Source organism: Sphaeramia orbicularis, chromosome 24, assembly GCF_902148855.1.
Source record: "Sphaeramia orbicularis chromosome 24, fSphaOr1.1, whole genome shotgun sequence".
Taxonomy (NCBI): domain Eukaryota; kingdom Metazoa; phylum Chordata; class Actinopteri; order Kurtiformes; family Apogonidae; genus Sphaeramia; species Sphaeramia orbicularis.
The window spans coordinates 9851293-9868591 of NC_043979.1; the positions used below are offsets into that span (position 1 = coordinate 9851293).

The 17299-nt window shown below is 41.7% G+C and overlaps 1 protein-coding gene across 1 annotated transcript in view; it reads left to right on the forward strand.

Moving 5' to 3' along the window:
* opn5 (opsin 5) overlaps positions 1-17299 on the forward strand; it is an 87407-nt gene that overhangs the window by 26062 nt on the left and 44046 nt on the right. Inside the window, exon 2 of the mRNA XM_030128734.1 lies at positions 12350-12495. Within this exon, the coding sequence (XP_029984594.1) occupies positions 12350-12495 (146 nt within the window). The remainder of the gene's footprint in view (positions 1-12349; positions 12496-17299) is intronic.

A 17299-nucleotide genomic window follows, 5' to 3' on the forward strand; every position in this document is an offset into this window, starting at 1 on the left:
TCTGGCTCCTCCCACCATCCAACACATGCACTGATAGGTTAATGGGTTAATCTAAATTGCCCATTGGTGTGAATGTGAGAGTGATTGTTTGTCTGTATATGTTCAGCCCTGCGATGAACTGGCGAAATGTCCAGGGTGAACCCAGCCTTCACCCATAAGTAGCTGTGATAGGCTCCGCCCCTGTGACCCTAGTGAGGATAAAGCGGGGTCAGAAAATGAATGAATGACTGAATGAAGTGTTAGTGATTACCGCCAAAATGTGTGCTAGTGTTTCCCGCCACACTAATGGTGACAAATTCAAATGGAATGTACATGTTGCAATATTTAGTCTCTAATGTGGCTTTGAAAGGACCAAAGGCCTTGAGGGATCCCACCAGGAAACCAGAGGGAAGAGAACTGAGGACAGATTTGATAAAATGTCAGAATGGTATGAATTTTTGAAATAACTAGGCATTTTGGTGACCTTTAACCTCCAACATGACCTTGACATTAGATTTTTCATAGTACAAAGTATTCTTACGATACAATATAGCACTTACAAGATCATTAAATAGCCCATCATGAACATATTTATACATTACACTGGACAAAAGAGTGGAGAAGCTGTGAAAGTTGCGATTTTCAGAGTTAAAAAAGTCATTTTCGGGGTGTGGGGGGGGCGTTTTGGATGAAAATTTCAAAAAAATTACACAGGAGTGCTTAGAACATCTTGTTGCATCAGAAAATCAGGGCTAATGTGGTATTTGATATTAAGCCCCCCCCCTAATCTGTATCCATCTGTGTCTTTAACGTTACTTGCAGTCAGCTTTACGTTTATCACCATCATTTATTTTGAAAAATCTCCACACTCTTCACACATTATTCCACCGCCGTATACCTGCTGCACTTAACTGTCAATGTCACACGGCTGTAAGTGGCATCGGTGCGGTTGTATCGGATTAGTTTTACGAGTATGAGTACAAGTACACACACTTCACTTGAGTATCGGAGCCAATGCCCAATACTGGTATTGGAATTGGTGCATCCCTAGTATCCACTGGACTCCCTCCATTGCTCTATGGCCCCCCTGCAAATGCTGGACCCAGTGAATTTATCATGTTTACCCCCCCCCCAGTGCACTGGGAGCTGACGGAGAGCCTTTCTTGGGACTGGATCCAAGGTGCCTTTAAGTCAAATGAGCTGTTGTGCGCACAGCCGGATCCTTAGCATGGCATGGTTTTGAGTTCTGTAAACGAATCTGGTTCCATTTATGGATCTTGGAACTGGTTTCGAGAACAGAACCAACTTCACTCTGCCGGATAATAATAAGTAGTGTTATTTAAAGCTATATCATATGATGTGGCATTTTTATACTTTTCTTTTGTCATCTTAAAATGCCCCTAATAAGCATGTGTCAAACTAAAATGTAAAAGAAATCCACCAGGTTTTGAAACTCAAAAATGTTTAATTCTCATATTGGCCATATTTCTGATAAAATTCTGACCAATCATTTTATTCGGTCCGAATGAAATAGTTGTCCGAACCTGACTGAGCCTCCTGTCAATCATCCATTACGGCCGTCCAGCATCCAATCCATTATCGCCGTCTTCGCATCCGATATTTGTCCCTCTGAATCTGACGCTTCACTCACGCTGCTTCTCCTGTTACTGACCACAGTCTCCTGTCCAGGGATGTGGTTGGATAGAACTCAAATGCGCATGTGGAAGGGAGAAAACGGATTTATTAACAGACACAACAACTAAGGAGAACAAACAGGAGTCCAATGAATGAAGAATGGAGTTAAAAGTCTGGAAGTCTGTTGTACTGGACTAAACAGACAGGTCTGCACAAAGGTCAGCTTTTATAGCCGTGGGACTCATACACGTACATGTACTTGGTGTCACACAATGTAGGATGATGTAGAATGATAAATGTAGAATAGAATAGAATAGAATAGAATAGCCTTTATTGTCATTGCACAAAAGTTACAATGAAATTGCTGTGGGGCTACTCTGCACCACATGATAATAAAAAAGATACAGGACAATAATAGTATATATATATATTTATTTATATATAATATATATATATATATATATATATATATATATATATGTATATATATATATATATATATATATATATATATATATATATATAAATAAATAACAGTGTGATTAAAAACGGTAGAGACTAAAAAATTAAAAAATACAGTGTGCAAAGTTAAGTGCAGTGTGCAGGATTGTACAGGTGCTGAAGTTGTCTTAGACTGTGTGTGAAGGTGTATGTATGAGTCCGTAGGTGTTGGTGGTGTGAATAGTCCAGGGGAAGAAGCTGTTTGTCAGCCTGCTGGTGTGGGACTTCATCGATCTATAGCGTCTCCCAGAGGGCAACAGGTGGAACAGTGGGTATGCGGGGTGTGTGGGGTCTCCTGTGATGGCCTTTATTTTCCTCAAACAGCAGTATGTGGACAGGTGTTCCAGGGTGGGCAGAGGGCAGCCGATGATCTTTTGAGCAGTTGTAATATCCCTCTGCACCACCTTCTTGTCCTCTGCTGTGGAGCCTGCATACCACACACCCAAGCAGTATGTAAGTACACTCTCCACCGACGAGCGATAGAAGGCCAGCAGCAGCTTCTGGTCCAGGTTGTTTTTCCTGAGGACGTGCAGGAAGTGAAGCCGCTGCTGAGCCTTCTTCACCAGGGCCTTGGTGTTGGGGGTCCAGGAGTAGTCGGCTGAGACGTGTACGCCCAAGAACTTGAAGGCGGAGACAGTTTCCACCTGTATTCCATTAATGAGGAGGGGGGTGTGGGCCTGTCTGTGCTTCCTGAAGTCCAGTATGAGTTCTTTAGTCTTTTGGACATTCAGGCTCAGGTTATTGTCCGCGCACCAAGATGACAGCCTTTCCACCTCATCCCTGTACGCCATCTCGTCCCCATTGCGGATGAGTCCCACCACGGTGGTATTATCTGCATATTTAATAATGCTGTTTGTGGGGTGGGTTGGAGAGCAGTCATGAGTGTACAGGGCATACAGTAGGGGGCTCAGGACACAGCCTTGGGGTGAACCTGTGCTAAGTGTGAGTGTGGAGGAGTGGGAGGGGCCCAGTTTGACAGATTGTGGGCGATTTGACAGGAAGTGTTTAAAATCCTGGAGCAGGTGGGCGGGGGGATCTGTAGTTGGAGCAATTTATTGTATAGAATGTCTAGAATGATTGTATTGAACACTGAACTGTAGTCCACGAAGAGCATCCTCACATAGCTCTCCTTGTTCTCCAGGTGGTTCAGCGCGGTATGAAGTGTGAGGGAGATGGCATCCTCCGTGGACCGGTTTGCCCTGGTGGGGGTCGAAAGAGGGGGGAGGCAGTCTCTGATGTGCTGTGAGACTGAAAGCTCCAGGCACTTCATGATTACAGACGTCAGGGTAATGGGTCTGTAATCGCTGGGGCCGTGTATGATGGGTTTTTTGGGGATGGGGATGATGGTGGGGGCCTTCAGGCAGGTAGGGACAGTGGCGTGTGTCAGGGACAGGTTGAAGAGTTTTGTGAGGATACCTGACAGTTGGGCTGCACAAGCTTTGACCACTGCTCCTGGGATGCTGTCTGGTCCAGCAGCTTTTCTGGATTTCACCGCCCTAAGGTTCTTCCTCACCTCATGCTCCTGGAGGGAAAGAGGTGGGGTGCTGGAATCAGGGGGAGGCGGTGACTGTGGGTGTATGTGTGCCGGTGGTCTCAAACCTGGCAAAGAAGCTGTTTAGCTCCTCTGCCAGATTGCTGCTGTCGCTGGAGGAAGAGGAATAGGGGGAAGGGGCTCGGCCACTGTAGTTGATGAGGGCCTGGATGCTCCTCCACATCTGTCGTGGGTTGTTGTCCTGTAGATAACCCTCCACCTTCCTCTTGTAAGTGTCCTTGGCCTGTCTAATACCCCTCCTGAGGTCAGCTCTGGCAGTGTTATAGAGAGCTCTGTCCCCCATCCTAAAGGCTGAGTTTCGAGCTCTGATCAGACTCTGGATTGCACTTGTCATCCAGGGCTTGCTGTTTGGAAAGACCCGGATGTGTTTTTCCTCCCTCCTTCTGCACAGCACTTGATGTAGAGGAGGACAGGCTCTGATGATCCTCAAAAATGCTCCATTCAGTGCAGGAAAAGCAGTCCTGCAACTGGGCGAGAGCACTTCAGGCCAAGCTTTGATGGTATGGCAGGCTGCTTTAGTTTGCCTCCGCAGGGGGGTGTAGGCTGGGAAGAGGAACAGGGGGAGGTGATCTGATTGTCCGAGATGGGGGAGAGGGGACGCTCTGAAGGCATGCTTGATGTTTGTGTAGATGTGGTCAACTGTGTTTTCCCCCCTTGTTGCACATTTGACGTGCTGGTGGAATTTAGGGAGAACAGACTTGAGGCATGCTTTGTTAAAGTACCCGGCGATGATGTGAACCCCGTCCGGATGAGCTTTCTGCTGTTTTGCTATCATCAGCTGGAGCTGGCCAAGTGCCGCGCTAACGTTAGCATTCGGATGGATGTAAACAGCGGTCACGATAGCTACCATTAGCTCCCGTGGCAGGTAAAAGGGTCGGCATCGGACGGACATAGCTTCTAGGTCCAGTGAGCAATAGGTGTCGATTACACTACTGTTTGAGCACCAGTCATTCAGCACATAAACATAGAGTCCCCCACCCCTGGTCTTACCGAGGCTTCGGTCTGGTCATGGCGGTGAATGTGTGGCCAGCTAGCTCCACTGTAGCATTCGGGATTAGCGGGTGTAGCCAGGATTCGCTAACAATCAGCAGACAACACTCACGTATTAGGCGGTTGTATGCGATCTGTGACTGCAGCTCATCCATCTTATTATGAGGGATCTGGCGTTGACGAGGAGGATAGATGGTAACGGAGGTCTGTGTGCTTGTTTCCATAGCCGGGCTAGCAGGCCCGCACAGCATCCACGTTTCTGCTTCCTCTCCCTTTGCCGCCCCCGCCGCCTCCAGTACCCGCCAACAATCCATATGGCACCCGGTGGTCTCGTTATCTCTGGAGGGATGTTTTGTGTCTGTGAGAAGGCACTTGTAATGTCCACTTTGGCTTTATGTCAAATGTGTAACAGTTCTTGGCAGGTGTAATTGTCACAGGGTTGTGTCAAAAAGAGACATAGGAGACAAGAAAAACACAAAAAGGTGCAAAGTAGCAGAGAGCCTCAAGCCACTGCGTCCATACGCGCCGCCATCTTGAGACTACAAAAAAAAAAAAAAAAGAACTATGAACTATGAAACCTCAAATGTCCACAGAAAATTCGCAGAGGCCGCGCGTTCACAGTGCGCGCACCCATCACCTGAGCACTTCATCAGCTGAAGACACTGACCCAGTGCAGCACAGACCAGACCCTTAAATACTGGGCCTACTGATGAAACAGGAGCCACGGCAGGTGGATGATGTATCTGATTACTGAGGGAGGGGTCCGCGGACACGCCGAAGTGGACCGGACCTCCACCTCCACCTCTGCTTACACCACGTGCATCAGGTAAGAGGAGGGAGCGTCAGAGCTCAACGACGCTAAGGGATTTACATGCAGTTCTATCAGGCCGCCCTCCGGGTTGGATTTCGACGTGGAAGGGGTACTCCCTGCGTCAAATACTGCAGCTGCGGGGCTCTGACCATGCGTCGATTTCTGACGACTTGGGAAGTGGGCGGGGCTTTGGAGGGAGGCGGGTTGTTCATGTTCAAACTTTTACGAAGTGCTGTGAGAAATACCACATCGGTAGGTATAGCTTTAAAGTGAAATAGAGACATTATGGTGATTCTTTGCATTCATTCCATTGCAGTGAATGAGGTGATGTCTGTCCATCACCACCAATATTGCCTCCTGTCTGGACCAGGTCTGGACATGTCTCTCATCTAACCACGCCCCCACATCAAAAAGAGGCCAGAATGTTTTGTAACCACAGAAACATTTTGTAAACGCAGAAAGCGTTTTGTAACAGCAAAAAAACGGGTTTGTAGGAGCAAAGTCAGTTTTGTAGGTGCATTTTTAAAAAGAAATATATATTTTTGGTATACAAGACTTCATGTGCAGTTACAGTACTTCACATACGTGTACAATGTTATCTGGCCTCATCTTGATGCTATAAGCATGTCTTAAGGGAGTGATATTTTGCTTTTTTTCAAATGGAATTATGCATTATACCCTGTGATCTACATAAACTGTAAATGCTATGCTTGGGTCTGAATTCTTTATTAATTAAACTCCACAGGTCCATCTTCAACCCTATTTCTGAGTAATGACACCAGAAAAGTCATTGAGAGCAATGGCACCACATGAGCCACTTCACATCCCACCCCCTCCGGGTCATTGGCTGTGCTGCTCTGTCCCATTCAACCAACAACTGAACATTTTAGATAATTGCCTAGAAGTTTGGACATATTATGAGTATGGACTACAACCACTGCTGCTGACAAACAATTATGGTGTACTTGGAGAAATGTTCATTGGAAGTCATGACCTTATATGTCCAAATGTCATGACGTAACTAGTTATAGACATAACAAACTAGGCAGGAATTGAAATGGGTTGTAGAAATCCACTCAATTTTTGCCAAAATGAATATAAAGATAGCTTTGCATCACCTGGAGGGTTCAAATTCAAACTTTTTGAACTATTAGGGTCCCCAAATACACAAATAGATGTACCAAAGACAAATAAAAGTGGATTTAGCAAAAGATGACCCCTTTGAATTTGATACACTGCTTTATGGGGACTCAAGAATGAACTGTAGAAATTGTAGTTTGTTTCAACCTCATGTCGGTGTATTCATATCAATGCAATATCTTAGGAATGCCTTAAGAGCATTTCAACAAATTTGATTTAGAGTTTTACAAGAACTCAAGGATTAATTGATTAGAATTTGGTGGCCAAAGCTCAAGTTTGTTGTCATGTTGTCACAAACACAGTTTTGGCTATAATTTTACACAACTAGAATCTTACTTCCATTGACTAACATTCAGGGGAGTGGGGCCACTGATCTGTACTGCATCTAGACACCAGGAGCTGGCACTTTAGGTGATTTTACATCCATCTTAATGGACAGTTTATAGTGGTAACTTACAACCTCTAATAAAAGAAAGTTGCTACAGTATGGAAAATGCAAATTTAGAGAAAGCACAATTGTGTTTTGTTGTAGACAGCATGAACAGAATGTATTTCATATTTTATGTGATTGAGATTCATTTCATTTGTAAATATACATTCTTTTACAAAAACTAGAACTTCTGTTACTTGCATAACTACCAATAACTAGTACAACTACCCATAATGGCTAAGACTACTACTCCAAGTACTAACAGTAGATATAGTGTTACTGCAGCTGTTAACAGATGTTGGTAAATGATTGGAAGTCTCTGCATGAAACTAGACCAAGGGGATGTAGTATAGATTGATGACACATTTGGTATGAAAAGAGGTTATAAAAATGCGCAAAACAAAGAGAAGTCTATCTATGTGCATGTCTTTACTTCAGCAGCTGGGCTGCAGCATCAGCTGATAGTGGACCACCATTTTTATTATGCACTAGGAGTTTCAACAATATTTCGTCATCTCATATATTGTCATGTGTGTAGAGATAACACTGAACGCAGTGTCATGTCTTTGCTCGCTTCATTTTGTTCTCTCTGGGAGATGTTAGATTGCTTTGAGATGATATTCTGATTGTACTGTAATCTTTTACCAAGGTAAGGTTTTATTTGACGTAACAGTAAATCTGAGGGACTTTGTTTTTGGCAGTTTTACATGTTCTTTTGTTGTTCAGAGAAATATCAGAGAAGTTGCATTGTAGGGTTTTTATGGTAAATGATACAACTTAAATGTAGCTTTGAAACAAAACACATTCTATAAAAAACCCAATTGTATTCATTCATTATTCTTCTGTTCATCCCAGTGAATATTTGTCTGTCTGTTTTTATAATGTCAATGACTGGTGATGCTATTGTGGTGAAAGAGTCATTATGAAACCATCAGTTAGGCACAGCACATGAACAAGATCCATATCCCAGGCTTTATACCTAAGCAGCTATCCACTGGTGCATGAAGCTTGAAAGTGCTGAGTGAAAAACAACATAGAAAATGCATGATTCTTTAGGTGTTTGATCTTGCTTAAGTTCAAAGGGTAATGTGAATGCCAATATTGATATGGCATATTGTGAGTCATTTTGGTTGTTTACTTGTCATTTAGACTCAATAATAAATGTTGTGGTGGTCCATCTTTACATTTTTAATCTGTTAAAAGTATTTTAGGGCCAATAGAAGTCTTCAATGTCTGTTATGTCTGGCTTCAACTGACAGGTTACACTGATAATGTACTGAGCTGCAATGACATATTTTCTTACAGATTGTGAGTAATCATATTTTACCATATGATCTATTTTTCAGAGGTAACATACTGATCATGTCATTAAACAAAAGCGCTGTCCAAACTCTTCACTCACCCTTAATTTTGAAATGCACTGGTACAGTGAAACACTAACTGTAAATCTGCACTGAAATGACACCTCACACCTTCAACACATTCATCATGTACTTATGTGCACTGAACACATGAACTGACCACAGAGAAATACAACACATAAGACGTTTGTTTTTATGATTTGATCTTTTTTTTTTTTTTTTTTACCTTGCTGATGCAGTCTTAGAGAATGATTCACAAAGTGCTGCCTCAGTGGGTGTAAAAGCTATGGTGTATTAGTGTTTAGGATCTTAAAGGGGTCATTTGCTAAACCCACTTTTATTAGTCTGTGGTACATTTATTTGTGTATTTGGACCCTAATAGTTAAAAAAGTTTGAATTTGAACCCTCCAGGGGCTGCAAAGCTGTCTTTACATACATTTTGGCAAAAATCTAGCGGATTTCTACAACCCGTTTTTAATTCCTTCTTAATTTGTTGTGACTTGACGAACATTTCTCCAAGTACGCCATAATTGTTTGTCAGCAGCAGCGGTTGTAGTCCATACTGAAAATATGTCCAAACTTCGAGCCGATTACCTAAAATGTTCAGTTGCTGGTTGTATCAATGAACACAAGTGGCTGAACGGGACAGAGAAGCATGGTGAATAACCTAGAGGGGGTGGGGTGTGAAGTGGCTCATTTGCATTTAAAGGGCCAGTGCTCATAACGATCTTTCTCATGTCATTTCTCAGAAATAGGATGGAACATGGGCCTGTGGAGTTGAATTAATGAAGAATTCAGACCCAAGCATAGCATTTACAGTTTATTTAGACCACAGGGAAAGGTTTTAAAATGTTTTAAAAAAGAGGCTTTAAAAAATGTACAGAAAGTTATGTGAACTCTATTTATTACTGTAAAGTTACTACTTTCTTAAAGCCCAATGAAAGAAAAAGCCACACACTCCAGTATTTTATTGCATGACATGACATGCATTCACTGTGGCATCATTTTGATGTCCTTATGCTATTTTACAACAAATGTTGCAGCATTATTTCCATCCACTTTCATTCATTTTTCTGGTATTAACCTATAAAGACCCCAACATCCACTGGCAACCCAAACTACCGAGCCATGTAAAATGTTTAATACCTGTTGATCCATTAATTCTATCAATACAAGTAAATAATTGGTGTAAAATGCAGTTTGTTTTCTCTTCATGGTCACCACCACTGTTCGGACCTGGTCATCTGTATTATAAAAGCCAAGTGACCTCTGTGTCTGTTTTTGTGTGTGTATATGTGTCCAGGGATTCACACAAAATCTGGAAAAGAGCTGACTACTGCAGTTTGGCATACTTATATATTTATTTTTGGGAGACGTTAGTAATTTTGGAATACAATAGCCTTACAACCACGTTGCTATACCCAGAACGCTTTGGCGTTGACTGCTGGACAAATGCGGTGCAGCACTCACAAATACACAACAGCATAAAAACTACCACATCTAGAACCTGTGGATCCCCATGGGTCAGCGTGCTTTGAGTTCATTATACTCAGGTTCATCTGATCTCATTTTATGTACACATAACATTGCTAAATGTAGACCTGACCAACTGAACTAAGCCCAGATTATAACACTGCCCCCATAAGCTTGGACTTTAGGCACAAGGCATGATGGGTAATCACTTCATCCACCTTATTCAATTTCAATTCAATTCAATTCAACTTTATTTGTATAGCCCAATATCACAACAAGGTTATCTCAAAGGGCTTTACAGAGTCAGTTAGAGTAAACAACAGTCAAATGAACAGCAAGAAAATGAGTAGTGTCCAGGGCATCCCCCGTCCTTAGACCCTCCTTCTCGGCAAGGAAAAACTCAAAACCCAGTGGGAAAAGGGAGAAACCTCGGGGAGAACCACAGTGAAGGAGAGATCCACTCCCATGGACGGACAGGCTATAGATGCACCAGGACTGATGGACGTCCATTTGCAGATGTAGTTCTAGTCTACAAGGATGCAGTAGGGTGGACACATGGGGGGTCCATCCCGCTGGATGAGACAGGCAGGGGCGAGGAGGCCCATCCACAGTGGTGAGGCCGAGGACGTCCATCCAGACAGGTGGGGAGGGGGTCAGGACACAGGACAGGGCAGGACACAGATGGGTCAGCGCAGATCCTGCCATCATTGGCTCCCAAGTGGTTACAACTGAAAAAGTAGCCACTCCCCCGGAGGGGAGTGGGGAAGGGGACATCGGGTGAATAGCACTGCACAAACTAAGTTGGCTAAATATTAAAAATATAAGTGCAGACCAGAATGGTACGTAGAACCAGAAACAGGAGATAGGACTCAGTGCCTGTACTTCCCCCAGCATTCTTGCTCCTAGGGCAGCTTAGACTGAACTGTGGGTTTAGTCTGGTTTGAACTAGCCTGACCATAAGCTTTTTCAAATAGGAATGTTTTTAGCCTGACCTTAAATGTAGAGACTGTGTCGGCCTCTTTAATGTTAACTGGAAGCTGATTCCATAAAACAGGAGCTTGGTAACTAAAGGCTCTAGCTCCTACTGTACTTTTACAGACCCTGGGAACTACCAGTAGACCTGCATTCTGAGAACGAAGGGTTCTGTTGGGATGGTACGGCACCAGAGCGTCTCTGAGATAAGAGGGGCCCATACCATTAATGGTCTTGTATGTGAGGAGGAGGATTTTGAATCTAATTCTAAACTCAATTGGAAGCCAGTGAAGGGCTTGGAGCACAGGGGTGATGTGTTCTCTTCTATTTGTTCCTGTTAGTAGTCTCGCTGCCGCGTTCTGAACCAGTTGATAACTTTTTAGAGAGCTTTTAGGACATGCTACGAGAAGGGAGTTGCAGTGATCTAATCTAGATGTAACAAACGCATGAACTAATTTTTCTGCATCATTTTTAGAAAGAATATTTCTAATTTTGGCTATGTTGCGCAGGTGGAAGAAGGCGGTTCTGCAGGCTTGGTTAATATGTGGTTTAAATGATAGATCTGGGTCAAATAGAACTCCTAGGTTTCTAACTGTGGTGCTAGAGGCTACACTCACATTGTCCAGAGTGACTATCTGGTCAGATAGGGAGTCTCTTGCATTTTTAGGGCCTATTATAATGACCTCTGTTTTTTCAGGGTTAAGTAAAAGATAATTATCACATCCTGATGCACCCATCATTCTGGAACAGGGTCACTTTGGACTCATCAGACCACATGACATTTTTCTAACACAGTCCAATCTTAATGCTCTCTATCAAACTGATAGTTGTTTAAGAAATGCAAAATAATTATCCAGTGGAAGCATTTGAACTATTTGCTTTGTTAAATCTAGGTAGTGACTTTATTTGGCCAAGCAGTTTATACTAAAAAGTGGGAGGCTTACGCATGCTGGTGAAGGCCAATGTAATTTGAAGCCAAAGTACAATAGAAATAGTATTGCATATATACACTAATTGCAGCTTTATATGAGTTTTCTTGACCTTACGTGATTTTCTTTTTGAATAATCTCCCACGTTTTTGCCATTAACTCAAAATCTGGAGTCTCATGAGCTTTTGTCTTGTTATTTCTGGGCAACCGTGTCCTCACGCTGACCTCATCTCAAGTCAGCAAAAGCAAAAAAATGTGCAATTGATTTCCCGTCTCCGGCATAGTGACATGAGCAAATCTCTCAACCAACACCTTTGACATGAGTTTCTGATTATCAGCTTGAGAAACATCATAATATATGCTCCTTATATGTGTAATGTGTGAAATCTGTGGATTTGGCTTTGTGAATTATTCTACGCTTGCATGTGTTGACATTTCATACACACATTAGATCTAAAGAGGTACATTTCTTCAGCTATATGTCCTATTAACTGATAAATATTTGCGTGTGAGCGAGAGCTATTTTCGCTTTTAGGAAGCAGCCTCATTGTCTCACCCTTTTCCTCCACTTCTCAGGACAATCCCGCTGACAGCAGTGATGGAAAACGAGACGTGGCTGCATTCCGCATATGTACCCCATTACCTCCTCCACGGTGACCCTTTCGCCTCAAAACTCTCCAAAGAGGCTGATTTTGTTGCGGCCTTTTACGTCTTTATAATAGGTGAGTTTTGTTTTTTTTTTTAATCCTGAGAAATGCTTTTCTCTTTGTGTGTTCAGATAAAGTAATAAAATGGGCAAATATTACAAAAATATTCAGTCCTATACCCTGGCCATGCTATTTCTAAATTTCTCCATACACTTGAGAGCGCTAACAAGACAAATGTTGAGACAGACTATTGTTTGTGGTGGACATTAAACTGCAGATGCTTTGGACTATCATGAAACACTGTACACATCTAAACATCCTCTGTGTTCCATGCACACAAGAATTAAATGTTGCATGAATGTGGATGAGAATTTAGCTAAATATTTAAAATATATACATATATTAGTGTGGAGAGAAGATTAATTTAGTGTAGAAGGAAATGTTATGTTTGGTAGCGGTGGAAAAGTTATTGTACAAATAAAAGGAGACTCCTAAGATGTACAGCGGAAAGTGAGTAATGCTGTGTGTATAGACCATTGAGAAGAATGCAATGTTTACTCACTGAATAGAAATAATGTCAAGAAATGCTTTTTGAGACAGAAAATAGCAATGAAACAATGCTAAACTAGAAGCACTCGGAGAGCGCAGACCTCCGCCAAGGCTGATCAGTGGCCCCCCCCGTGGGCCCCCCCACACCAAGGAGGTTATGTTTTTGCCAGGGTTTGTTTGTCTGTCTGTCTGTCCGTCCGTTAGTGTGCAACATAACTCAAAAAGTTATGGACAGATTTTGATGAAATTTTGTGGTCTGCGCCCCCCCCGTGGGCCCCCCCCACCCCCGATCACCACCAAAATTTAATCATTTCTTCCTTATCCCATTTCCAACAAACCCTGAAAATTTCATCAAAATCTGTCCATAACTTTTTGAGTTATGTCGCACACTAACGGACAGACAAACAGACAAACAAACCCTGGCAAAAACATAACCTCCTTGGCGGAGGTAACAAACACTTTTCAACTGAAATGAAGAAATGTTGAAGGAAGGCTCGGAACAAATGTACAATATGTTATGGAGACCATTGGTTCAGCGCTTTTCATGGTCATCAGTTATGGCCCATTGAGACATTAAGAGGCTTCATAGTGAATGTGGAAACACTGTCATCTTTTATAACATTGATTCACCAGTAAAACCCATGTAGTTTGATCAGTGACAGTGGATGGAAACACTTGGTTCAGTTAATGATATATTTTATTGAAAACGTCACTTTTTCCCTCAGTTTTCTCTGTTTTTGATACAATAACCCTTAATTTTAATCTAAGTTTTTAACAACATCTATATGATCAGTATATTAAATATCGGAAAATGCTTGATTTTTACTGAAAAGATGCAAAAGACAGAGGATTTTTTTTATAATAAATGGTGTAAATTTTCTTAGGAAATGTTAAATATAGGGTAAAAAAGTCGCACTGGGTCTAAATGGGTTAAACACAAAAATATATTTTAAAACAACTGAGACCCATACTATTAGCTTACATTTGTCTAGGATGCAGATTTTGAATTATTTTCTCAGTATGGATAAATATGGTTAAATTTAGCACATGCAAAATCTACTGTCTTGAGATATATATATATAGGTAATGGCGATATATGTATCTTCACAACTAAATATGTGATATTCACAGGTGCTTGTGTGCTTATATTAAGTTTATGTTGGTGTTTTATGCTGGGAGACATTTGCTGATGTTAGCTACTTCCATTTCTATGCTAATGAGAAAGTCTTATGAAAGTAAATTAGAACTAGAATCAAGCCCTTTGGTGGCCATTTTTTTTTAAAGCAATGACATATCTAACATAAATATTAATTAAAATATAAAAAATAAAGCACAAATAATAAATATAAGTATGAATTAAATTAAAATGTCAAAATAAAATGCATAAATAATAAATAATTAACTCATGAATCAATAAAAATAAAGAAATATGAATAAAAAATAAATGTCATAATTTGAATGTATTCATTGAATGCAGTGAGATGGTCACCACTCCAAAGACTTTTTTTCCCCCACACATTTCGCATTTTTATAACATAATGAAGTTAGAAAAGAATAAAATTGACTGCAATTCTAAAGGAACTGGGCTAATTTTCAGGTGTTTAAAAAGGTTGCTGGTGTTGCTGCAGTATTGTACATTTTTACAACACAGACTGCACTTTGCCGTAGTTCTATCCATAGGTGAAAAGTACACCCACACCACACTCCTCTTTCTCTCAGCCATGCTCTCCTTTCAGACAAGTGCACCTGTAGACTGAACTGTTGCCAGCAGGCTAAAAACAGCTAACTGGAATCACTGCACATCTAGTCACATGACATGAATGGACTAGTTCAATTTTATGCTGCCGGGGGGTGATGTCAGTACAAAACCTTGAAGTAAGTTAACCTATGAGATTCAGACGTGACACAGGGGCTTTTATTTCACATTTATAATTAATATCGATACTTTATTAGTGTAATCGATCCTCAAATGAGTATTGTGTGAGTATCAATATATTGATACTGCAGAACCAATATGCCCACCACTAGTAATCACTTGAGAAGGCTGTATGTATGACAAATGTAGGGTAAAAATTTTTCAGGATTCTGTTATTTCTGCATCGTGCAGCCCAAGCCCACACACATGCAAACTGAAGAACCCTTTGTTAACAAGAACTGATTATTCCCATGGAACAGGTGCAAGCAACAGAGGTGCATCACAGTTTTGGGTTTTTCTCTACTTTCATAGTCACCAACATAGTCACCAGTTTCAGAGGTCACCAACCCTGGTCCTTGATATCTACTATCCTGCATGTTTTACATGTATCCCTCTTCCAACACACCTGATTCAAATGATAAGCCTTTCATCAAGCTCTGCAGAAGCCTGATAACGGTTGTCAGGTGTGCAGGAAGAGAGAAACATCTAAAACATGCAGGATAGTAGCTCTCGAGGACCAGAGTTGGTGGCCCCTGGTCTATACACTTCACTACTGTCAAACAACTTACATTGAGTGAAAAGTGAAGTGAAAGCTGACATCAGGTGTAGCAGCAGAGCTTCATCTCCACCACAGAGAATTTCACCTCTGCTTTGTGCACACCAGGGGCTTCATGTATAAAGTATGTGCACGCGCAAAAACCTGGCGTACGCCCTTTTCCACGCTCACGTTCAGATGTATAAAGAGAGAAATGACCATGGAAATGTGCGGTGCTCCATGCCAAGTCCACAGCTGGCATACGCACATTTCTTGTGCTTTTGAACCATTGGTGACACTTAGAGGTGACACTGGGAAACTGTTAATAATGTGAAAAAGGTCATTCCTCCAATTAATATGCACATTGGAGACACACAGATGAACAATGAACACACCGGTACGTCATCCTACTGCCACAGCAGCACATCCACCACCAGAACCAGACCAACCCTGGACCCATCAATGCCAATCCTGCCTGGGAGGACATTAAGCAACAACCATATAAAGAGACAAGGACACAAAATTAATTTGCTGATAAATCCATTTAATGTAGTGTTAACGTCTGTGAGAACATTTATAAGTCGGTCCAGGTGCTCATTGTTGCCGCCGATTGTCCTCTCGATGTCCTGTGGTGACTCAGGTCAGCATGGACTCATGCTGGTTGGACAGGCATCATCAGCTGGCTGTTGGACCAGAGGATTGGCTAACGCTGGGGATGCAACAGGAAGCCTCTGTGACAGGAGGCTGATACTGTGTCTCACCGTCTTCTGCCTCATTGTTGGAAAATAATAATTTGAGTAATTAAAAATGAGTCAAAGTCTTTGATTTCCTCTTTGATATCCTGACATGATGACACATGAATCTTCATCTTGTTTGGCTGTGATTAGACTGTTGTATGACCTGTAGAATGAACTAATGTGTGAGTTACACAAATACTAAATATATATTTACCTTGGGGGTGATCTGAGTCAGCCCTGTTAGACCAGTGTCACTCACAATAGCGGAGACTCTCTGCTCAAACGGGCTGAGTTCGTCTCTTTTCTCCTTCCGCCAGTTTTGGCCTCCGCTTCGCATCCACCTTGATGTCATCATCTGATCATGCAGAGAGGGGAATCCAGAGGGAATCCCACCTGCAGGCCCTGTTTATGCAAATTTGCATACTTAAATGTGGGTGTGTAGAGGGAGGAGTCAGGTGCTCCAACATATGCGTTCAATTCCATGCTGGTTGGGATGCATAAAGGAAATGTACTTGGAATCGGGTGTATGCTCAGTTTTATTCATCTGGATTTTTTGTGCGTACGGACTTTTCTGGATTTAAGCTTACACCAGGTTTCTGTATGAAATCCACGCAAGTCTTTATACATGAGGCCCCAGGCCTGCTGCACATACAGACTAACATTTCACCTGCTGACCCATCCCTGTATTCCTTTTGGACCAGTGGGTGCTCCGACAGTATTACGTTTTAACCTCACCTCTAGTCTATGTAATGAATATAAAACCTCCATATTAGAAACCAAGTCCTAACCCCCACCCTTTTTTTTTTTTTTTTATATCTTTGCTGTTGTTTTATAAATGTGTCTTTGATCAGTGTCATCCGCAGAGAAAATACTTTTTGAGTCATAATGGATTTTTTTGTTCCAATACAATGCGTGTCCACTGAGGGGATTAGAGGACCACCACCAGTGTGAGAATGTGAGAGCAAATGAATAATGAATCAACAATGTAAAGCGCTTTGGGTCCCTTGAAAAGCTATAAAAAAAATATTATTATTATTATTATTATTATTATTATTATTATTATTATTATTATTATTATTATTATCATTATTATTATCAATCATCATCATCATCATCATCATCATTATACAGTAAGTGTGTCCA